Raw genomic sequence first — 23,519 nt, forward strand, 5'->3', positions numbered from 1 at the left:
TAAGTTCTAAGCACACAATATTGCCCACAATGACAGTAACTAGAGGGTTGAATATCATAATAATGTTTTACTAATATAATCACTCAAACATAGAAATCTTCCAATTACCAATTATGCACCTATTGTATTCAGAGACAAAATCTCAATACGAAACAAAATATTTGAGGAAAAAGTTATACAAGTCTTTCACAATTTGATATCTAATCATTCTTATTTAAATCTAGTGGCTCAAATCAATTTACCCTATCTAGCAGTCAAAAACAGGAGAAGAAAAAAAAAAATTCAGTTACTCCATTAGGGTGAGATTGATAATTTATTTTTAAATAAAAATCATCTACTACTGAATGCAAAGTTCCAGTTTAGAATGTCCACAGCTTTCCTGTACATCCAGTAGAATTGAATAAAAACTTTTAAACAAGTTCCAGATTCTAAAAAGTAGGATTGGCTGAGGGAGTGGGAGGGCAGGTGTGAAGGGATTTGTGTTCATTTACAATGCCCTCCATAATTTTGTGACAAATACTTTTTTTCCCCTTTACTTGTCCCTGTTCTCCAGTTTTAAATTTGTAATCAAACAATTCACATGTGATTAAAGTGCACATTCCAGATTTTATTCAAAGTTATTTGCATACATGTTGGTTTGACCGTGTAGAAATTACAGCCTTTTTATACATAATCTTCTCATTTCAGGGCACAATTTCAGAATGGCACAGTTGGTGTAGTGGTTAGCGCAATGCCCTTACAGCGCCAACAATCATGTTCGAATCCCGCGCTGTCTGAAAGGAGTTTGTACATTCTCCCCATTTGAGTTTTCCCTGGGGGCTCTGCTTTTCTCCCTCCATTCGAGGTGCAGCCTAAATGGGTGGCACGGACTCGTGGGCTGAAAGGGCCTGTTACTGTGACTTTTGTCTAAATTTAAATAATATGACACATGGCAATGGCATATATTAAAGTAGTCATGTTTAGTACTTTGTTGCATATCACTTGCATGCAATGGCTTCTTGGAGTCTATTGCGTATTTTTTTTTAAAACATAGAAAGACTGCAATATTTCCATAATGAAGACTTTCCAATATGCCGGCTTCAGTCGTTCACATTGAAACAAGCAAATTCTGCAATTTTCTGGGTCAGTGTGGCATTTTATATAGCAAGCCAGCATTACGGGAGCAAAAGAGATGGAACTGTAACTCCACTGGGTCGATATCTACTGTGATGTACAACATACACGTTGGACATATCCTTCAAAACAAAACAAAATGGCAGTTGATCTTGGTGTGCTTATGGCTCTAGACTTGAACATGTATAGCACTCTTCAACAGCAGGCTAATTTCCTGCACATCATACAATACTTCATGATGTGCAGTTGGATGCAGAATCCATGCGAGCAGAAATACACTGGAGAATTTGATGAGAAACAGGGAGCAGTTTGAGGCAGAAATGCATGTGGACCTTAGACAGTGAAGATGTTTCCCTTCTTGTGAGTAAATTAACGCTGCTGTTGGATAGAAAAAATGTGGAGGAGATAGAGAAGACACGGGCCTGTGTTCTGGTCTAATGTCCTAAACAATTTTGATGAAGAAGAATGGAGGGGTAATTTCCATATGTCTATGGACACTTTTGACTTTGTATTGGAACTCATTGAGCTACACCTGAGGCGCAGGACAACAAAATGGCGACAGCCACTGAAACCTTGGCTAGGACTCGTCATTGCTTTGTGGTGGTACGCTACCCCATATGAATATCAATCCACAAGTTGTATTTTTGGTGTTGGCGTGTGCGTGTTGGTACACCAAGTTACTGGAGCATCAAAGAGAGCCCTATTTAAATGTTTTGTTGACCTGCTGAGTGGTGTATGACTCCAGGAGACAATGGATGGATTTGCAGAATGGGGGCATCGAATGTGTGCTGGTGGCATTGATGGCCCCATGAGGACCCACTAGCCTATTACAATTGGAAAGGCTCCCACTCCATTTTTTCAGGCTGTTGTAGACCACAACTACTGGTAAGGATCATGCCTGGAGTTACAATTATTGCTCTTTATCAATTTTTTTTTTTAAATCTTTTTTTTTAATAAATAAACAATGAAGAAATGGGAAAAAAACTGAAAATACAGTGTGTGTGTGTGTGTGTGTGTGTGTGTGTGTGTGTGTGTGTGTATCAAGGTAAAACTTCAGACAGTATAAACTTGGTCCCCCCTCCACTGCACGGAGTGAAGACAGAAAAGTCAAAAAAAATCGATACTCTGTGAATAAAGACAAAGGTAAGACGATATCTCATCTGGAAGAGTGCGTACATCTAATCACATTAAAAACATTTACATCAAATGAAAATAAGACAAAAGGTCACCATGCATCTTCAAATTTCACCGATGAATCACATACATGATATCCAATTTTTTCCAAACATAAATAGGACATACGGTGAGAGAACCATTGAAACACCGTTTCAACTAGAGTCTTTCCATTTGAATAAGGTGGCTCTCCTAGCCACAATGTAGAGAAGGCCACAACCTGTTGCGCAGGTACAGAAAAACTCCCTTTGTCTGGTTCAATAACCCCAAAAAGAGCAGTTATTGGATTGAGTCATATGTCTATGTAAACAGACTTTTTTGTTGTTCCAGATTCATAGATATGTATGTGGGTTGGCCTGGTTGCACCCATGATGCTCAAGTTTTAGCCAACTTCCCCATCTACAGAAAGGCAGAAGATCAGGGGGATGGTACCTCCTTCCCACATGAAGTTAATATTCCCTACTGTACAGTGATTTATGTGTCATTCTCAGGTTGCACAAGGCTCAGCATACATCTACGTTGCTCTGCCTATAGAAATCCAAAACTGTTAATGGAGTGGAGATCCACATGCACCTAATTGGAGACCCAGCTGACCCCCATAGGAAGTGGTTGATGAATGGATTCATTAACCACCATGCACTCAATCGACGGCAGTGTAGCTATAACTTCCATTTGAGCTCAGCAAGGATGGTGGTGAAAAATGCTATCAGATGTCTCAAAGGTCGCTGGAGGTGCCTACTCAAGAAACTTGATATATGTACCACTTTTGTTTCAGACGTTGTTGTTGCCTGTTGTGTTCTACACAATATGTGACATCAACAAGAAACATTTCTTGCTTGAGTGGAAAACTGATCTACACGATCTCCCTGAGGAGCCTGATTGGGTTTCTTATCAGGGTGCACAAGCACATAGTCACCAGGCGACCCATGAGGCAATTATGTCCCTTCTGTAACCAATTAAGCTAGTAAATTACAGCTTTTAGTAAATGTATATAGTGCATTTGTCAAAGAATAAGTGAACAAAAGGCATGTAATTTAAAATAAAAACAATTCAACTGTATTTAACTATTTACAACTATGCAATAAAACCAAATATCAATAATCATTTGCAAAAGTCACATCACTCCAGCAGCTGGAGGAAGGAACGGGACGAGGGTGATTGAAAAGACTCATATGCCTTGTTTGAGTGTTGCATGAAGTCATCCTGCGGTGGTGCATGAGATAAGTACTGGCTATGAGGTTGATGTGTGTGGTACTGTCATATGGGAGTTCGTTGCAGTGCAGCGGGCACTTGATGCAGTTGAGCAGAGCATGGCATTAGCGTAATCATCTCCCTCATGAGTCAGGCCTGCTTCTGCATTTCCTGTTGGAAATCTTTGAACGCATGTCCAAATCTTGTCATCTCCTATGAATGGGTACATCTGTCCGCCTTATGTGTTGCCATCTCTGCCTCCTATGCCTCTCTCCTCATCCACTCCTCACGGGCCCTCTGCACCTCCTGCCAAATATGCTTCCTCTCCACATCATCACAGACCATTGAGTGCAACATCTCCGTCATTTGCTGGGTCATCACCTGTGCCTTGGTAGGTCTCCATCTCTGCTTAGGTGGCTGGTACCCTGAAAAGCAATGGAGCACAAGGTCTTTATGAGCAGACACACTTATAAAACACATGACAAAATTGGTTGATCATGAGAAGAAATAGGTTTTTACCTAGATGCTTGTGAGGCACAGGTCTTGAATTGATAGGCTCAGTTTCCATGCCGCTCGGGATTCCAACATTAGTTCTAGTGCTGGAGGAGGGGGACGCAGTTGGAACAATTTCAGAGGATGATGGATTCTCAGTGTTGCTCTGTAGTGCAACTGGGTGTGCTAAATGGCTTGTGCCCCAGATGGCATAGCAAAGTTCAAAATACGGCCAGTCCAATACCCCTGCCACTCCTGCCATTGTGGCCATTTAACTGGTGGTACTTCTTGCTAATGATGTGGGACTTGCCCTGAGCAAAGCCCCATCTCTCATTTTTTGAGCTACCTGATCTAATATCGGTCCATCCCTCACCGGGCCCGTTATGTGGCGGTTTTTTTCGTTCTCGGCATGGACGTTGAGGAGCTCATGGATCTTAATCACTCCAGTTGGCAGATATTGTGGTCGTTTGATGCTGATAATTGACTGTTGAATGCTGAGAACAAACTGACTGTTGGTTTCAAATCTCGTGCTGAAACATCACGCACTTAACGTGTCATCAAAACATCATATCACTTATCGAGTTTACACTGCAAGCATTCCAGGAATTTTACTAAGTCCCTTTGTGGATAAAAGATGGGATTAGAATGACCGCCCCGCCCCCCCCCCCCCCCCCCCCCCCACCCATTGTGTCTCAGTGCTTTTTACACAGTAGGCATTCCAGGGAAAATAGAGAAAATGTCCTGGAATGAAAGAGCAGTGTTTAAAACATACATGATTCATAGACATCAATAGATGCTGAGCATCTTCTCTGGTGATGTTCTGCCAGGCCTCTACTGCAGCCATCTTCAGCTCCTGCTTGCCCCCCTTAAATTTTCTCTTCAGCATATAGAAGGCACGCTCAATTGGATTTAGATCAGGTGACTGACTTGACCATTCAAGAATTTTCCAGTTTTTAAACTTTGTAAAACTCCCTTGTTGCTTTTGCAGTATATTTGGGATCGTCTTGTTGTTGGGTGAAGCGCTGGCCAATGAGTTTGGAGGCATTTGCTCATACACCTCAGAATTCATTTTGCTACTGGCATCAGCCGTTACAGAACCTGAGCAAGCCATACATGCCTAGGCAACAATACCCCCACCACCATGTTTGACAGATGAGGTGGATCTTGGGCAATTCCTTTACACCTCCACACTTTGCTCTTACCATCACTATGATAATCTTGCTTTCATCTGTCCACAATACCTTTTCTAGAATTTTGCAGGCTCTTTTAAATACTTCTTGGCAAACAGTAATCTGGCCGTTCTGTTTCTGTAGCTAACTAGTGGCTTCCATCTTGCAGTATAGCCTCTGTATTTCTGTTCATGATGTCTTTTGCAGAGTAGTCATCGACTCATCCACACCTAACTCCTGAAGAATGTTTCTGACCTGTCAGACTATGTTTGTGGATTTTTCTTCATTATGTTTGTGGATTTTTCTTCATTATGTTTGTGGATTTTTCTTCATTATGTTTGTGGATTTTTCTTCATTATGTTTGTGGATTTTTCTTCATTATGTTTGTGGATTTTTCTTCATTATGTTTGTGGATTTTTCTTCATTATGTTTGTGGATTTTTCTTCATTATGTTTGTGGATTTTTCTTCATTATGTTTGTGGATTTTTCTTCATTATGTTTGTGGATTTTTCTTCATTATGTTTGTGGATTTTTCTTCATTATGTTTGTGGATTTTTCTTCATTATGTTTGTGGATTTTTCTTCATTATGTTTGTGGATTTTTCTTCATTATGTTTGTGGATTTTTCTTCATTATGTTTGTGGATTTTTCTTCATTATGTTTGTGGATTTTTCTTCATTATGTTTGTGGATTTTTCTTCATTATGTTTGTGGATTTTTCTTCATTATGTTTGTGGATTTTTCTTCATTATGTTTGTGGATTTTTCTTCATTATGTTTGTGGATTTTTCTTCATTATGTTTGTGGATTTTTCTTCATTATGTTTGTGGATTTTTCTTCATTATGTTTGTGGATTTTTCTTCATTATGTTTGTGGATTTTTCTTCATTATGTTTGTGGATTTTTCTTCATTATGTTTGTGGATTTTTCTTCATTATGTTTGTGGATTTTTCTTCATTATGTTTGTGGATTTTTCTTCATTATGTTTGTGGATTTTTCTTCATTATGTTTGTGGATTTTTCTTCATTATGTTTGTGGATTTTTCTTCATTATGTTTGTGGATTTTTCTTCATTATGTTTGTGGATTTTTCTTCATTATGTTTGTGGATTTTTCTTCATTATGATAAGAACTCTCCTGTCAACAGCAGTGAAGGTCTTCCTTGGCCTACCAGTCCCTTTGCGATTACTGAACTCACCAGTACACTCTTTCTTCTTAATGATGTTCCAAACACTCAAATTTGGCAATCCAAATGCTTGGGCGATGTCTCTTACTGTTTTAGTCTTGTTTTTCAGCTTCCTAATGGCTTCTTTGACTTCCATTGGCACAACTCTGGTCCTCATTTTGAAAATATCAACTGAAGACACCAAAGGTGGCTAAAAGCTTAGAAACAAGCCTGCACCATCAAGCAATTAAACATAACTGAGTAATAACAAATACCTGTGAAACCACCAAATGTCCCAAACATTATGGTGCACTGAAATGGGATCACAATGTATAAAAACTCCTGTAATTTCTATATGATCAAACCAAAATTGATACAAATATCCTTGAATAAAATCTGGAATATGCATTTTAATCACATGAGAAGTGTTGGGATACAAATTTAAAACTGTGGAGTACAGGGACAAATAAAGGGGACAAAAAAGTGTCTTTATCACAAACATTATGGACGGCACTGCTTACCACAAGGTGTTGCATCTTGATTCACTGCTCTTTTGTTTTGATTAAAATGATCATTGGGTGATCATGAAATTGAAAACAGTTAATTCCAGTGCAGTTGAATGCAAGGCACTGATCTTAATGTTTAAAATAAAGTATTACATTCAATCTATTAATTGCTGGAAAACAAAGGCATACAGTCAAAATCAACTTTTATTTTTAATTACAATGATTTGATAACTGAAAGACAAAGCAAATTAAAAACAATGGCACTCCCATGCATATTGGAATAGTCCACAAAGCAGCAACATATGGGCATAGATTGCTGAGTACATGACCATTCCTACCTAGACTGCTTTCTACAAAAGATGCTCCTTGCCATGATTTAAATCTGCACTACTCTTTTGTCCAACACTGTCAGGTGAGTTAGAGCCAAAGACCTTATATGGTAAAATAAGTTTGTTTTAGGATAAATTACCTCTTACTGTTTAACATTTTTAAACAATTTAATGAAATAATTTAGCTTTTCTTACTTAAAAGTTTCTATACTGTTAGTAATTTCAAATATTTTTTCATGTGCTTAATACAACAAACAGTGGAAATCAAAACTTTACTAATAAGCACCAATATACTTGTAACCATCCATCAAGTTTTGCTCTATTTATAGTCCATTGCTTCCCAGTGTATATCCCTCAGGTTAATAAAGGCTGAAACACTAACACCTTCTTACCTTGAGTCCTGTTTTCTCATCATCACTACCATTATTGGTAGAAGGAGTGTCATCACCGTGCCGGGAAACCAGGACAAAATCCTCACTGTTTAGAGTGGATACCGAGTCTGAAGAAACACTAACTTTTCCAACTGAAGCCTTGTCATCCATGGCTGCTAAAGCAAAGGCAGCTCATGAATGAGGTACAAAACTTAAAAAGTACCTGGAAAATAAAATCAAAAACTGATTTAAGGGTATATTATTTGTTAAAACTACGATCCCAAATGTTTATTTTTCTTTACTATGAACATGACTATACAATGACAAGAAAAAAAATCATGAGAACTTTAAATTGGCTTGTGGGTTATGTCAAAGAACAAAAAAAAAAGACAGTTCTGGAGGTCAAAAAATGTTATACACTTAAAAGTAATTTGGTAAATAAACAGATGTAACAACTTAATAATTAGTATGGATATAACAGAATAATACCATGGAACTTTGGGAGTTTTTTTGGAAGATAGAATGTAGAAGCCTAAGTTTTATCACATTTTCACCCTGTGCCTTTTACTATAGAATAAATTAGTGTAATTTCAGCTGTACAGAGAGTATAGCTGCAGTTAAAAAAAATTATTCAGGTTGTCTGAAAGGAAGAAAGCAAGTCCAGGCAAGGTGTTTTTGGATGACGACAAGCAAAACTCGCAGAGGTGGAGAAACCATACATCTCTGGCTATTCTTCCTTGGCAGCAGAGGGGAGACAAGTAATGATAGGCAAAACAAAGGACATGTTAATTCTGTTGAAACAAAACAACAAATTATTTGACAGGTTCTCAAAATAATGAAGGAAATAGGGGAAAATTAATATAGATTAATGTAATTGATAAACTGAAAAGGTCTTTAGTAACAAAGGGCATGTTTGAGATAAGTCATGACCAAAGACAATACAAATCAACTCTTTTCCCCATCTTAGTGGTAGTAAGAATTGCAAAGGTAGGTTATTAGCAAGGACTCAAAACTAGAATCACGGATTAGCAGGGAAAACAGGATGAGAGTGCAAGAGAGCACAGGTAGGCAAATGGGGTAAAAAGGACAAATCGATATAATGGTTCTCATTTGTCACACAATTTTAGTGTCTGATGGAAAACCACATCTGCCCATTATCTACAAATAATGCAAAACCATGATTTTACTTATTTTGAAAGATGTGACAGACTAATTACATATCGATTTATCAGATTCTAACCACCATTGGTTTACACATCCAAATTGTTTGTCATTTACCATACGACTCGAACAGTTTCTGCTAAGCAACTAAATATCTAAATAGTAAACAACCATTAGTTTTCTTTTTTTTTTTAAAAACACACACACAGTTTCAGTAGATCTATGAGATATATACACATTGTTAAACCATTGAGCTTTTACCTCTACAGTAAAATTCATATAATCTGAAATGCAAGCAACTGGCCAAAAAAATTGCAGAAAATAAATAGGTAAAAAATACTGAAGTTTAAAGTTGTTGAGCTTCACGAATAGTTCACCAATCATAACACTGACCCCTGCGGCACCCCACTTACCACTCTCTGCCAACCTGAAAAACTCCCATTTATCCCGACTCTCTGCCTCCTGTCAGACAACCAATTTTCAATCCGGACTCCACTTTCCTGTAACTTACTGAGAAGTCTCTTGTGCGGCACCTTATCAAACGCTTTCTGGAAATCCAAATATACAACATCAACCTGTTCCCCTCTATCCACCACACCTATTATATCCTCAAAGAATCCTAACAAGTTTGTCAAACAAGATCTTCCCTTTCTAAAACCATGCTGCGTCTGCCTGATTGAACCCTTACGTTCCAAAAGTTTCACTATTTCATCTTTAATGACGGCTTCAAGCATTTTTCCAACTACAGACGTCAAGCTAATTGGCCGATAATTTCCAGTCTTCTGCCTATATCCCTTCTTAAAAAGTGGCGTGACATTTGCTCTCTTCCAGTCTGCCGGGACCTGCCCAGAATCCAAGGAATTTTGGTATATGACCACCAATGCATCAACTATAACTTCTGCCATTTCCTTCAGAACCCTTGGATGCATATCATCAGGACCAGGTGATTTGTCTGGCTTTAGTCCCATTAGTTTCTCCATCACTACTTCCTTTGTAACAACTATTTTATCAAGGCCCTCCCCAACATTCGCATCCTTAACTCCGCACTTGGGCACGCTGAACGTGTCTTCCACCGTGAAGACTGACACAAAATATTTGTTTAATGCCTCGGCCATTTCCTCATTTTTTGCTACCAGTTTTCCTTTCTCATCCTCCAAGGGTCCTATGTTAACTCTGGCCACCCTCTTCCGTTTTATATATTTATAAAATTTTTTGCTTACTGTTTTTATATTTTGTGCCAATTTACTTTCATAATCCCTTTTCCCATTTCTTATTACCTGCTTTGTAACCCCTTGTTGTCTCAAAGTTTTCCCAATCTTCCAGTTTCCCACTGCTTTTTGCAGTACACCTGCACCTTCAATTTTATACTCTCCTTTATTTCCTTTGTAACCACGGTTGATTTTTCCCTCCCTTGCTGCCCTTTTTCCTGACCGGAATATATTTTTGTTGACCATTACAAAATATTTCTTTGAAAATCTTCCACTGTTCCTCAACTGTTTCATCAATTAGCCTGTGCTCCCAGTCCACTCTGCCCAATTCCTCCCTCATCCTTTGGTAGTTACCCCTGTTGAAGCATAATATATTAGTTTTAGATCTAACTATTTCCCCTTCCATCTGAATGAGAAATTCAATCATACTATGATCACTATTTCCCAGATGGTCTCTGACTATTATATCATTTACTCTACCTATCTCATTGCACAACACTAGATCCAGGAGAGCATTTTCTCTTGTGGGTTCCTTAACATGCTGCTCAAGAAAGCTATCGCGGATACATTCTATGAAGTCCTCTTCCAGACTCCCATGACCAACTTGATTTTCCCAATCTATGTGGAAGTTAAAGTCCCCCATGACTACTGCCATATCATTATTACATGCCTCACTTATCTCTCTATTTATTTCCTGTGCCACTAAATTATTGTTATTTGGTGGGCGATAGATAACACCCACCAATAATTTTTTTCCCTTTGTTATTCTTTATCTCTACCCAAATGGACTCAACATTATGCTCTTTAGATCTTATATCATTCCTCACTACTGCCTGGAGCTCATCTTTGATTAAGAGTGCAACTCCACCTCCCTTACCATCCTGTCTATCTCTTTGCACCACCTGATTCCCTTGAAAGTTTAATTCCCATTTAGGGTCACCTTGTAGCCATGTTTCCGTGATGGCTACCAAATCATAGGCATGGGTACCGATTTGCACCTCAAGTTCACTAACCTGATTTCTAATACTGCGGGCATTCAGATAAAATGCCCTTATGCTCTTTGTCCTTTTAACATCTTGTGACTTCTGTAACCTTTTCTTTTGATTTTTCTGCCCACTATTTTTCTTTGTAATTTTCTTAACACTATCATTAACCCGAAAACTCACTGCACCATCTGATTTTTTACTTTCTCCTCCCAACATTATTTTTCCTATTTTATTTTTCCTGGCCATTACTTTATCTTCCCTACCCTTTTCCCTATCACTCTGGTTCCCATACCCCTGCCAAATTAGTTTAAACCGTGCCCCACTGCTGTACCAAACATACTTGCCAAAATGTTGACACCTTTTGTTTTAAGTGTGTCTCTGAAATGCCTTTAAGCATCTGTTTTATTTAATTTATGGAAGCTGTTATCTATAGGATTAAGTCTGGCCACACCAGTTAATTCCTTGAATAACATGGTGAATTTTTACACTCCCACTAACCAAAACTCAAAGCCCGAGTTTCCTGTTCCCAAATGAAGTATAAGTGCTAGAACCAGCATCACACCAGAGTCAGATAACAATAGGACTCTGCAAACCTTGCCATGAAGCTCTACAAAGTGAGAAGTTTTGGAGTAATGTTAGAAAGTTTCATCCTACTAGCAAATCAAATTAAAATTAAAAAGTGCTTTTTTAACATTGTTCAATCACTCAGAAAAGCACTTTGAAGATGTCCAGGTTCCCCTAATCGACAACAAATTTTGTGTTTACCCATTCAGAGAGCTCAAGAGGCCAGTAAAACCAAGTCTGAAACAAGTTTACAACAATTGTGCTTATAGTAGTCAAAATATACTCCCTTCTCTCTTACAATTATGGATCTTCTGAACATGGTAAATGAGAAACTGTAATGCAATGAAATAGTCGTAAATCTAATATACCTGGAGGGCAGTTGCTCAATAAACTTTCACTGTGAAAAAAAACAAGGGAGAACCTTTCAGTTGATAGTTTTTGTACAGAATCTCTCACATCACAAGAAAATTATGTATAAAGGAACACTGCATTTCCACTGTTAAATTGGTGTGTGGTGTAACATGCTCACATGGCTACAAATATCTGAAGTACTTGCATCAACATTAACATTTAAAAAATGCCATGCACAGGCTTTTTTTCTGATTTTAACTGACAACATCACAACATCAATACACTCCAGATTCAAGTGAGCAGATGTTGCAGCTTCCCCCAGCACTGAGTAATTCAAACTTGTGCTGCCAGGAAGACCCAAATGGTTATTCCTGCTCTGGTTTCATGAATTCTTTGGATTGTAAACTCTAGCCGTTTATGCTACACTCATCAAAACAGGATCAAAATGATCACGATTGCAGCCACCAGGTCATCTTTCTGCAAAACCATCAAGCTAATAAAAAGATTTGTAAAAATGGAGTTCCCTGATTTACTAAATGATCACCAAAGCAATAGAAATCAAGTTAAAATAAAGTTCCATGAATGAAAATCAACAAATCTACAGATAAAATTATGCAGTTCAGATATAGAGCAACATTCCATCTGCTGAGAAACTCAGTAGGTCGAGCAGCATCAATGGGAATCTCTCATGCACTGTATCTCCAGATAAAGAGCAACTCAGCATTCATTCTAAAAAAACTTCAGTTAAACTTTGTTACCTACCAAGTTATTTTCATATTCTTTGCAGCCAAGCTTTTAAAATGTGTGCAACATTTCACTTGTGTACCTGCAGGATTGATTTACTGCATCTGGTGCTCCCTTTGTGGCCTTCTCTACATCGAGCGTTGGGCACAGACTGGGAGATCACTTTGCTGAGCACCTTTGTTCTGTCAGCATCAGTGACAGGGAGCTCCCAGTGACCAACCATTTCAATTCTGCTCCCACTCCCATACTCACATGTCTGTCCAGGACTCATTATTTCAAGACACCCATAAATTGGAGGAACACCTCATTTTCCATCTGGGCACTCTCCAACGGGATGGCATTATCATGGACTTCTCTGGTTTCTACTAACCTACTCTCCATTCTTGCTTCCTTCCCCTTTTCATTTTACCCTCAGCTCTCCACCTCTTTCCTTCTCTATTCACTTAGCTATCCCTCCTCCCCCTGCTTGTGGCTGTGTCCTCCCTCCCTTCTCCACTTATAAGCTCCTGAATTTGGTACCATACTCCTCCCCCCTCACCATTTTGTTCGGACATCTGCCAACATTTTTCCATACCTTGATAAAGGGTTCAAGCCCAAAACGTCATTTATATATCTTTATCTTTGCTGTATAAAGTACACTGTTTGACCTGCTGGGTTTCTCCAGCATTGTGTTTTAGTTCAGCCACGGTGTCTGCAGACTTTCATGTTTCTTCTGAGTACTTCCAAGCAGACACCATTTATTCACAAGCAAGCGTCACTGAATTGATAGAATCTCAGTCATGCATCTTTTATGGTTTTTTTTAAAAACACAGCCACTGCCATTTTCCTGGAACGCAGTCTTTGTAAAAAGATCGAAACAGGAATAAGGAGTCATTCCCAATCCGATATTTTACCTCCTTAACCCCTAGTAAATTTCCCAGAATGCCTGTAGTCTAAAGTGAACTGTAAGCATTCCATGAACAATGGAGGACGTGCGAATCACGTCACACTAGATGTTACCACAGTAGCACTCTGCGTCCCATGTATGTCAGATGTCAAGGTCGCTGCAGTGGCATTGCAAGTCTCACCTCCTTAATTACCCCATTTCCAGTATTTTGTCTGAAGATACAGTGTGATACGGATATTTGGAGTTTTGGTTGTTCCTGTGTGAATGGCCACTCACGGAATGTAGGGAGACACTTCAGAATGGAGAAACAAAAATCACATACGTTCTATGTAAAAAAACATATGATATCCATAACCAAGTGAGCCACAAACAAGGTCCAAGGTTCCTTATTATTCATTTGTTACCATGCACACCTGCATATCTCTGCCAGACACCCATGATTAGGATTCACAGCTAGCTCATGCTGCAGGCATTTCCTATAATCAATCTTGAGCACCTCAGCATTGATGTTAGCTCAGCAGGTAATAATCAGTCAGTTCCTCAAAAAAGCATTGTATACACAACATAGTTCATTAATCCATTAACAGGTAGTTTAAGGCTGTAACCCCTTTTAAATTGCAGCACCTGGCTAGCCCTCCTGGGACCCGTGTGCGATTACTGAGCCATAGATGCTGGAAGTACCTTTTACATTGCTGGGGGTTCGACCCACTAAACTGCCAACCTGGCAATTTAAGAGGAATCCTGTCCCTGCAATGACGCACCACCAGAAGTACTGCCAGATATTCAGATGCTGGCTGCCTGGTGACACACACACGCAAGCGCTAACGACACCAGAATAAGCGGGCCAGCCATTTTCCTGTTTCCTAGGCACGACCTAGGTACATTTAACTGGGTTTCCTGACTACCTCCAAGGTAGGTCAGGGACCCAGTTGGATTCCAACGAAGTTGACTAGATCGGACCCTTTCTATCTGCTATGTATCTGGGGCGCCTGGTTAACCCCATTTTACATGGTAGTTTGAAAGGCCCTTGTGAATAAGTTTACACAATTCCTCACTGGAGCACAAGATATGACAGCAGGACCTATAGGCACACAATAAGTGTTTATAAACTAGGGCTGCTCGGGACCTGTGCCACCTACCTGGTAGCAGGTCCCTGCAGCCACTTACACACTGGACCTTAAATTGCCCGATCGAACAGTGACAGGAAAATTAAAGGGTGCCCCACCACTTCGGTGATGTCACGCACTTACCGCATTGCTGGAGGCCTCGCAGGGAATATCCTGTTCCTGGTGTTGGCCTCTAAAAGATAAGTGGCCAGGGCGGAGGGGACAGGTGTGGCGCTGTTGGGACAGGGGCGAGCGCAGAGTTGGAACGATTTCTGGGCCAGGGGAGCAACAATGAGTCGGGCCGGGGAGGTGGGGGGGGGGTGGTGGGGGGCAGAGCAGTGTGGGCCAGCAGGAGCAGCAGCTACACAGTGTGTGTACACGGGTCAGCAATCCACCTCCAAGATGGTTTGCCTATCCATGCAGTTTTTAAAAAAAATTCTACCCATTAGGCCCTTTGAAACTGCCATGTAAAATGAGGTTAACCATGCAGTTTGCCTGGTTAACGTCCCAGTTACATGGTACTTAAAAAGGGTCCAACCCGGTCAACCTCGTTGGAATCCAATGGGCCCCTGACCTACCTCAGAGGTAGTCAGGGAACCCAGTTAAACTTACCTAGGTTGCGTCCACAGCCAATTTGAACAGGAAAATAGGTGATCTGCTTGTTCTGGTGATGTCAGTACTTGCATGCGTGACCGGGCAGCCAGCATCTGAACATCTGGCAGTACTTCCGGTGAGTGCATGACGCGTCATTGCAGGGTCGGGATCCCCCTGCAATTTAAAAGGTGCTTCTAGCACCTTTGTCCCCGTAATTGCACCCAAGTCCCAGGAGGGCTACCCTGGTGCTGGCCTGTACACAGGTAGCAAACCTGCCAAATTAGCAGCTTAAACTCATGTTACAATCCAATTTATAAACCCTTAATGTCACTGAAGGGACTCTCTTTTCTGTCTTGATATAGGAGCAGACAAGCAACACTTCTGTGTGCCTTTAGAGCACAAACAAGGAAATCTCAAATCCAGGACGACGCCCACTTAGGCTTTGTAACACTGCTCACTTCTGCTCCAAAAGCCAATAGACTATTTGCCTATCAGAAACCCTCATTAGCTCCACAACCACCTCGAGATTTACAGAAATGCTCTTCTAGTGAGAGTCCATCCTCCAGCTGTAACTTAACTAAACTGATGATGCATAATCCATACCTGTATTCAGTCACCTTTAATTTAAAATACTCATCCTTCTTGAAATGCCTTCATGGTTTTCCCACTCATCCCACAAATAATCTATATTCTGTAGTCCACAGAACAAGTATAGAATAGTATCATACAAAAACAGGTTCAACTTGATATTAAAATGTGACAATGGCTTTTGTCAACCAAAGGAACTAACAGACATAGTAGCATTTAAATATTTTTAAACATAGTTAAAAACCACATTCAGGATATCTTAATAGATTATGATGCAAAGGGAGAGGGGAAGAGAGGAAGTGGAAAAAAACACAGGAAAGAGACAAGCCCAATGGTCCTTGTTACACTTCAGAACATCACACTAGTTTGATAAACATGAATCGTTAAACAAGATATTCACTAATTACAGACTAAAAATTGCATTCCCCATCAATTGAAAACTTAACTTCACAATCAAATTTAGTACAATATTTATCAATGAAAACCACTCAGAACATCTTTGAAATTGTTTTGGTTGAAAGATCTTGGCCAGAAAGGCAGCCAGAATAACATTTGCCCTCAGCCCTCAGAAAAGCAAATGGTGCTGAGTACCTTTAAGCAAGCTGGTGACTTGAAAGTCAATCCTAGATCATTTTTATTTAAAAGAAGAACTTGAGTGTTATGATCTGGAATTCTCTACCTACACAGGTAATGGAAACAGAATCAGTAGCTTCAAAGGTTGCAAGAAAATAATTTGCAGGGCAATGGGATTAATGGAGTTGCTCCAACAGGAACCAATGTTTAGATGGATCAAATGATCTCCTCCTGCACTAAACAATTCATGCTTCTATCATCCTGATTGACCATACAAATAATCTCAGACAATCATACTCTGCACAGAATGATGCAACACCTTTGGAACTATACGTCTTATCTGACCCTCACACATTTCCCCTTGGCAAGTAATCTGAAGGCATCAGGTTCTACAGAGCTGTCAATAATAGCACCTCCCTCAATCATCTACTAACTTGAAGTTAGCAACCTACTCACTTAGTGCTCATTTCTGGGTGATACAGACTGCGTGTCAACTAAACCATTCTACAACAAGCCAATTTTTGGGCCTAAAAATCTTTGCATCACATTAGTACTAAATTTCTCAACTCTACCTCAGACCATCTGGAAGCAAACAAGAAAATCTGCAGAAATTCAGCAGGTCACACACCTCCCACATAATATTTTTATGGATACTGCATGATCGACTGAGTTTCTCCAGCTCTTTTGTGCAGTGTACCTCATGCCACCTGCCAAAATCCTCATTCTTACTTTTATCACCTGCAGAAGGTATGTTAATATTTTTCTAATTTGAACCAAATATTCTGCTGCATCTACCCTGACTCCACCAAATTTGCATTTCCCCATCCACCTATTTCATGTTGATGGACTTTTTGCCATCAATTTTAAATCAAATTTCCTTGCATTCCAATCACTCCAACAAATCCTCTTGTGTGCACATCAATTTCCTTTGTGCGCTGGGTGCACGCACCCACCCCCCCCCCCCCCACCTTAGAAGGAATAGTGCCCACCTGGTCAGGCAGCTTCCAAGGTGAAAAATGGTCAGTCAAGACTCGATGTCAGGGCACTTAATCGAGAATAAAGTGGGAAGGGATGATATCAAGTATATCAATAGTGGCGTGGAATGATGGTTGGGTGGGGAGGGGGATGGAGAGAAACTGTGAAGGGAGCTAATAGGTATTGGATGGAAGATGGGACAGGTGGAGAGAAGGAACAATGATGGGTGGGTGAGTGGGGGGGGGGGAAGGTTGGAGAGAATAGCAAGAACAAGTATAGATGATGCAGTAGAGGGGTTTCCTAAAATTGGAATAAACAATGTTCATTCCTTTGGGATTTAAGAATATGATATGCAATCCCATCAACAAACACATTTTCCCTCCCCGATCCTTATCTACTATTCACAAGGATCAGTCTCTCCAAGACTCCCTGGACAACTCTTCCCTTCCCATCTACTCCCTTAGGCACTTCCCACTGTTTTCAGAGAAATTGTAAAACTTGTTGCTACATCTCCCCTCCGACCTCCATCCAGAGCCACAAACGTTCCTTCCCACTTTAATCTCAATAAAGGGCCTTTACCTGCACATTTCCAATCTATTCAATTGCATTCGGTGTGGCCTCCTCTGCGGCCAAATATTTGGGAGATCAAATATAGACTGGATGACTACTTCATGAAGAACCTGTACTATGTATTAAAACCATTTTAAATCTCTCAACAATCCCACATACACATGTCCTGTCAAGTGAAGTTTATCATCTGATGGTACAAGTACAACCCGACAAAATAGCATTCTCTGGACCAAAACATGCAGGCATACAACCAGACATAACACACATACAAATAATACATATGCAGGACAAGTATTTCATCTATACAAATAAATATTGTTTCATGAATATGAGAGTCTTGGATGATTAATGTGAGCAGTTCCTTTAGTTGTTCAGCATTCTCACTGCCTGAGGGAAGAAGCCTGGTGGTGCTGGTTCTGAGCCTCCTGTATCTTTCCCAACAGGAGCAGCTAAAAGATGCTGTGTGTAGGATGGAAGGGGTCCTCAATGATCTTGAACACCCACTTCAGACAACAATCCCAGTAGATCACATTAATGGGGGAGGGAGACTCCAATTATCCTCTCTGCCACTCTTTCGGTCTTGTGGATTGACATCTGATCCATTTCTCTATGACAACTATTCCACATGCAGCTGGCCAAGACGGTCTTGATAAGAGCTCCTATAGAAGATGGACTTGATGGTGGCCAGTAGCCTTGTCTACCTAAGTCTTCTCAGGAAGTGCAGTCGCTGTTGCACCTTCCTGACAAGTGAGGAGATGTTGAATGTCCATAATAGGTCACTAGTTAAGTGAATCCCAAGGAGCTTGTGCTTTCCACTCTCTTTACTACACAGTTGTTGATGTGTAGTGGAGGGTGGTCTTTCCTGGTCCTCCTGAAGTTCACAATCATCTCCTTCCTCTTGTCCACACTGAGATTCAGGTTGTTACTCTTGCACCGTTTCACGAGATTTTCCACCGCTTCTCTGTAGGGCAACTCAACATTGTTGGTGATGAGGCCGACCACTGTTGTGTCCTCCGCAAACTTGACACTGTTGGAGCTGGATATGGTGATGCAGTCATGAGTCAGTAGCTTGAACAGGAATGGGTTGAGCACACAGCTTTGAGGTGCGCCAGTGCTTGACATTCTGCTACCAACCCAAACTGTGGTTTTTTTGTTTGGAAGTCCAGGATCCAGGGGTGTTGAGACTCAGCGAGGATAGCTTTTCCACCAGCCTCTAGGGAATAATCATGTTAAATGCCAAACTGAAGTCAATCAACAACAGCCTGGCATTCAAGGCATTGTTCTCCAGGTGGGTCAGGATGGAGTGAAGTGATAAGGCTATACAGGTAGTCCTCAACTTCCAATTTATTTGAGTTACAACCACCTGCACACAGGACTGATTTTTTTAAAAATTCTTTTTTCTTTGGCTTGGCTTCGCAGATGAAGATTTATGGAGGGGTAAAATGTCCACGTCAGCTGCAGGCTCGTTTGTGGCTGACAAGTCCGATGCGGGACAGGCAGACACAGTTGCAGCGGAAAATTGGTTGGTTGGGGTTGGGTGTTGGGTTTTTCCTCCTTTGTCTTTTGTCAGTGAGGTGGGCTCTGCGGTCTTCTTCAAAGGAGGTGCTGCCCGCCGAACTGTGAGGCGCCAAGATGCACGGTTTGAGGCGATATCAGCCCACTGGCGGTGGTCAATGTGGCAGGCACCAAGAGATTTCTTTAGGCAGTCCTTGTACCTCTTCTTTGGTGCACCTCTGTCTCAGTGACCAGTGGAGAGCTCGCCATATAACACGATCTTGGGAAGGCGATGGTCCTCCATTCTGGAGATGTGACCTACTAAGCGCAGTTGGATCTTCAGCAGCATGGATTCGATGCTGTCAGCCTCTGCCATCTCGAGTACTTCGATGTTAGGGATGAAGTCGCTCCAATGAATGTTGAGGATGGAGTGGAGACAACGCTGGTGGAAGCGTTCTAGGACCCATAGGTGATGCCGGTAGAGGACCCATGATTCGGAGCCGAACAGGAGTGTGGGTATGACAACGGCTCTGTATATGCTAATCTTTGTGAGGGTTTTCAGTTGGTTGTTTTTCCAGACTCTTTTGTGTAGTCTTCCAAAGGCGCTATTTGCCTTGGCGAGTCTGTTGTCTATCTCGTTGTCGATCCTTGCATCCGATGAAATGGTGCAGCCGAGATAGGTAAACTGGTTGACCGTTTTGAGTTTTGTGTGCCCGATGGAGATGTGGGTGGGCTGGTAGTCATGGTGGGGAGCTGGCTGATGGAGGACCTCAGTTTTCTTCAGGCTGACTTCCAGGCCAAACATTTTGGCAGTTTCCACAAAATAGGACGTCAAGCGCTGAAGAGCTGGCTCTGAATGGGCAACTAAAGCAGCATCGTCTGCAAAGAGTAGTTCACAGACAAGTTGCTCTTGTGTCTTGGTGTGAGCTTGCAGGCGCCTCAGATTGAAGAGACTGCCATCCGTGCGGTACCGGATGTAAACAGCGTCTTCATTGTTGAGGTCTTTCATGGCTTGTTTCAGCATCATGCTGAAAAAGATTGAAAAGAGGGTTGGTGCGAGAATGCAGCCTTGCTTCACGCCATTGTTAATGGCCCCTAAGGCTAGAGCTGGATGAGGTCCTCACCCAGGAAGAGACATATAAGGCAATTGAACAACTGAAAAGTGGCAAAGCAGCAGGTATGGATGGAATCCCCCAGAGGTCTGGAAGGCTGGCAGCAAAACTCTGCATGCCAAACTGCGTGAGTTTTTCAAGCTCTGCTGGGACCAAGGAAAGCTGCCTCAAGACCTTCGTGATGCCATCATCATCACCCTGTACAAAAACAAAGGCGAGAAATCAGACTGCTCAAACTACAGGGGAATCACGTTGCTCTCCATTGCAGGCAAAATCTTCGCTAGGATTCTCCTAAATAGAATAATACCTAGTGTCGCCGAGAATGTTCTCCCAGAATCACATTGCGGCTTTCGCGCAAGCAGAGAAACTACTGACATGGTCTTTGCCCTCAGACAGCTCCAAGAAAAGTGCAGAGAACAAAACAAAGGACTCTACATCACCTTTGTTGACCTCACCAAAGCCTTCGACACCGTGAGCAGGAAAGGGCTTTGGCAAATCATCAACATGATTATCCAACTGCACGAAAACCAACAAGGTCGGGTCAGATACAGCAATGAGCTCTCTGAACCGTTCTCCATTTAAAAATTAATCTTTATTAAAACTACTGTACAAGTACATATTTTGTATTAAAAGTACTGTATACAGAGGTTCACGCTCCCTGCAGCAGCCCAAGGTCCCTGGTTCCGGTGGCAGCCCTAGGTTCCCGAGCTATGACCAATCCAAGTTACGACCGACCCATAGGTCCCAATTACAGTCATAAGTTGGAGATTGCCTGTAGCAACTTCAGTTGAACAGTTTCTTCTATACGTGAATGTAAGATCGCTCTAGAAAAAAATGGATTACCTGTGGCTACATCTGAACCAGTGAGAACTGCAGGGCTGCTGTGCTCTGGTGATTACAGAAATGTGACTCCAGGACTCAGCAATCCAGCTAGATGTCCCTACCTCCTTCAGGGAAGACAGAGAAGCTGCTGCTTCTGTCGAGGAGGGGGACTGTGAATTTTTATCAAAGAGAACTGTTGGACCAATGTTTGTTGTGAAGAACTTCTGCTCAGCAGAGATAGAGTACCTCCTGGTGAAATGCAGACCCTTCTACCTGCCCAGGAAATTCTTGGCCATGCTGAATGCTGCAATCTACTTTCCACGTTCGGCTAATGAGGGTGAAGCCATGAATGAGCTTTACAATGCCATCTGCAAAGCCCAGGCATCTCAATCTGATGGTTGCCGGGGACTTGAATCACTCCAACCTGAAAAAGGTCTTAGCACAACTGCAATGTCAACTTCCCCACCAGAGACAGAACACTGTGGATTGGGTGTACATCAATGTCCCTGGTGCATACAAGGCTTGCACCTCGCCCCCACTTTGGTTACTCAGATCACATATCTGTCTTGCTAATCATGATGTATAGACCAGTGGCAAAGCAAATAAGTCATTTCACAGGGAGACCAGGAGGTGACGGTGGGTGGGGGGTGGGGGGAGGGGGGAGAGATGGGGCATAGCAGTGCTGCAAGACTGAATTGAGACCATGGACTCTAGTTGTTTCAGGGAGGCTGCCACCAACAATGGTCATGTAAACATAGAGGAGAACATGAACTCAGTGACTGGTTATATTAGCAAGCGCACTGAGGATGTCGCCGAGATCAAATGCTTCACAACCCAGGCTACCTAGAAACTATAGTTGGATGCAGAGGTCTGGGCCACTGAGAGTGCACGACGCTACCTTCAGGACAGGGGATAGGATGGCACTAAGATCAGCCAGGGCTGAACTATCTCGTCCAATCCATAAGGCAAAACAGGGGTACACACACAAGATTCAGACAGCTGTGCGCCTCCGGCAACACAAGGCCCATGTGGCAAGGATCATGACTATTATGGATCACACGTCAACCTTGCAAGCCAAGGACAATGATGCCTCCCTTCCAGACAGACTGAACATCTTTTATGTGCATTTTGATGAGCAGAATAAAGCCAAAGAAAGCTTTTTGTCCCCTAATGAAGCCCCCACCCCCGCAATGACTAAGGTCTTTACATACATCTTCAATGCGTCAATGTGGCAGTCCATTGTTCCTGCCAGGTCCAAGACAGCCACCATCATCCCAGTACCCAAGAAGGCAACAATAACAGGCCTCAATGACTACCACCCTGTGGCCACTGACCTCCAACATTATGAAATGTGTTAAGCGTCTGGTGACAATGCATCAAAGTACACCTCTCAGAGAAGCTGGACCCTTTTCAATTTGCCTATGAAATAAACCATTCCACAGATGATTCTATAGCCTTGTCACTTCACTCCATTCTGACCCACCAGGAGAACAATTCCTCATATGCCAGGTTGCTGTTCATTGACCAGCTCAACATTTAATACGATTATTCCCCAGAGGCTGGTGGAGAAGCTGTCCTCCCTAACTCAATACCCCTCTCTGTAACTCTTGACCTTGGCCTCACCCATAACTAGGGAAAGGCTAAACATAAACCCTAGGAACAGCACATCATACTCCTTCTTGTGCAGCCTTAAACCAAAGAGCATGTTTCCAATTTTGAGTATCCCCACCTCCAGATTTTTCCACTGTTTTCATATCTCCTTTTACCTACTACCATTCTTAGTTTTCTCTTCTATCTTTCCCCTCCCAACCATCAACCCATGGTCAATTCCCTCCACCTGTCTCACTCCCTCTCCTAACTTTTGACCAACACTATCATCCTTTAGCCCCTCTCAAGCCTCTTTCCAATCCACCTTCATACACTTAACATCTCTTTTTGATCTCAATAAAGGCCTGTGACCTGAAACTTTAACCATTAATCCATGGATGCTGCCTGCTTCTCTGGGTCCCTCCAAATTCTCATTGCTCAAGATTTGAGCAACTGTATACCATCCTGGGAAGAAATTGATCTGCATGCAACAGGTGAGAAGATAGCAGAAGACTCTAATTTGTTATCTGGTGACAAAGACACCCCCTTATTAAAACATTCTTTATGTGTGGAACAAGATTAATCAATAGCTAAAAAATAAATGATTTGTCAAAAAGGACATTCTTTTGCTATCTTCAGTTAAGGTGTTTTTTTTTTTAAAAAAGGACAAATTAGGTTCAGCTATAGTCCTACCT

General features: G+C 41.5%; 1 protein-coding gene and 1 long non-coding RNA gene across 9 annotated transcripts in view; both read right to left on the reverse strand.

Moving 5' to 3' along the window:
* LOC138738452 (rab GTPase-activating protein 1) overlaps window positions 1-23,519 on the reverse strand; it is a 256,049-nt gene that overhangs the window by 220,319 nt on the left and 12,211 nt on the right. Inside the window, exons 1-3 of one of the 8 annotated variants that reach the window (XM_069888708.1) lie at window positions 13,585-13,695; window positions 11,791-11,819; window positions 7,525-7,726 (exon numbers count right to left, since the gene is read on the reverse strand). The exons of 2 other annotated variants lie outside the window; for them this stretch is intronic. In XM_069888708.1, coding sequence (XP_069744809.1) covers window positions 7,525-7,674 — 150 coding nt within the window. In that variant the 5' untranslated portion in view covers window positions 7,675-7,726; window positions 11,791-11,819; window positions 13,585-13,695. Of the gene's footprint in view, window positions 1-242; window positions 333-6,818; window positions 7,295-7,524; window positions 7,727-11,790; window positions 11,820-13,584; window positions 13,696-23,519 lie in introns of those variants that run through there. 5 more of the 8 variants (XM_069888699.1, XM_069888718.1, XM_069888692.1 and 2 more) reach the window with 5 other exon arrangements.
* LOC138738543 (uncharacterized) lies at window positions 587-4,553 on the reverse strand. The gene is made up of 2 exons (XR_011341589.1): window positions 3,997-4,553; window positions 587-3,902 (listed from the first exon to the last, which is right to left on the reverse strand). It is a non-coding gene; the product is annotated as an uncharacterized lncRNA (long non-coding RNA).

Source organism: Narcine bancroftii, chromosome 1, assembly GCF_036971445.1.
Source record: "Narcine bancroftii isolate sNarBan1 chromosome 1, sNarBan1.hap1, whole genome shotgun sequence".
NCBI lineage: Eukaryota > Metazoa > Chordata > Chondrichthyes > Torpediniformes > Narcinidae > Narcine > Narcine bancroftii.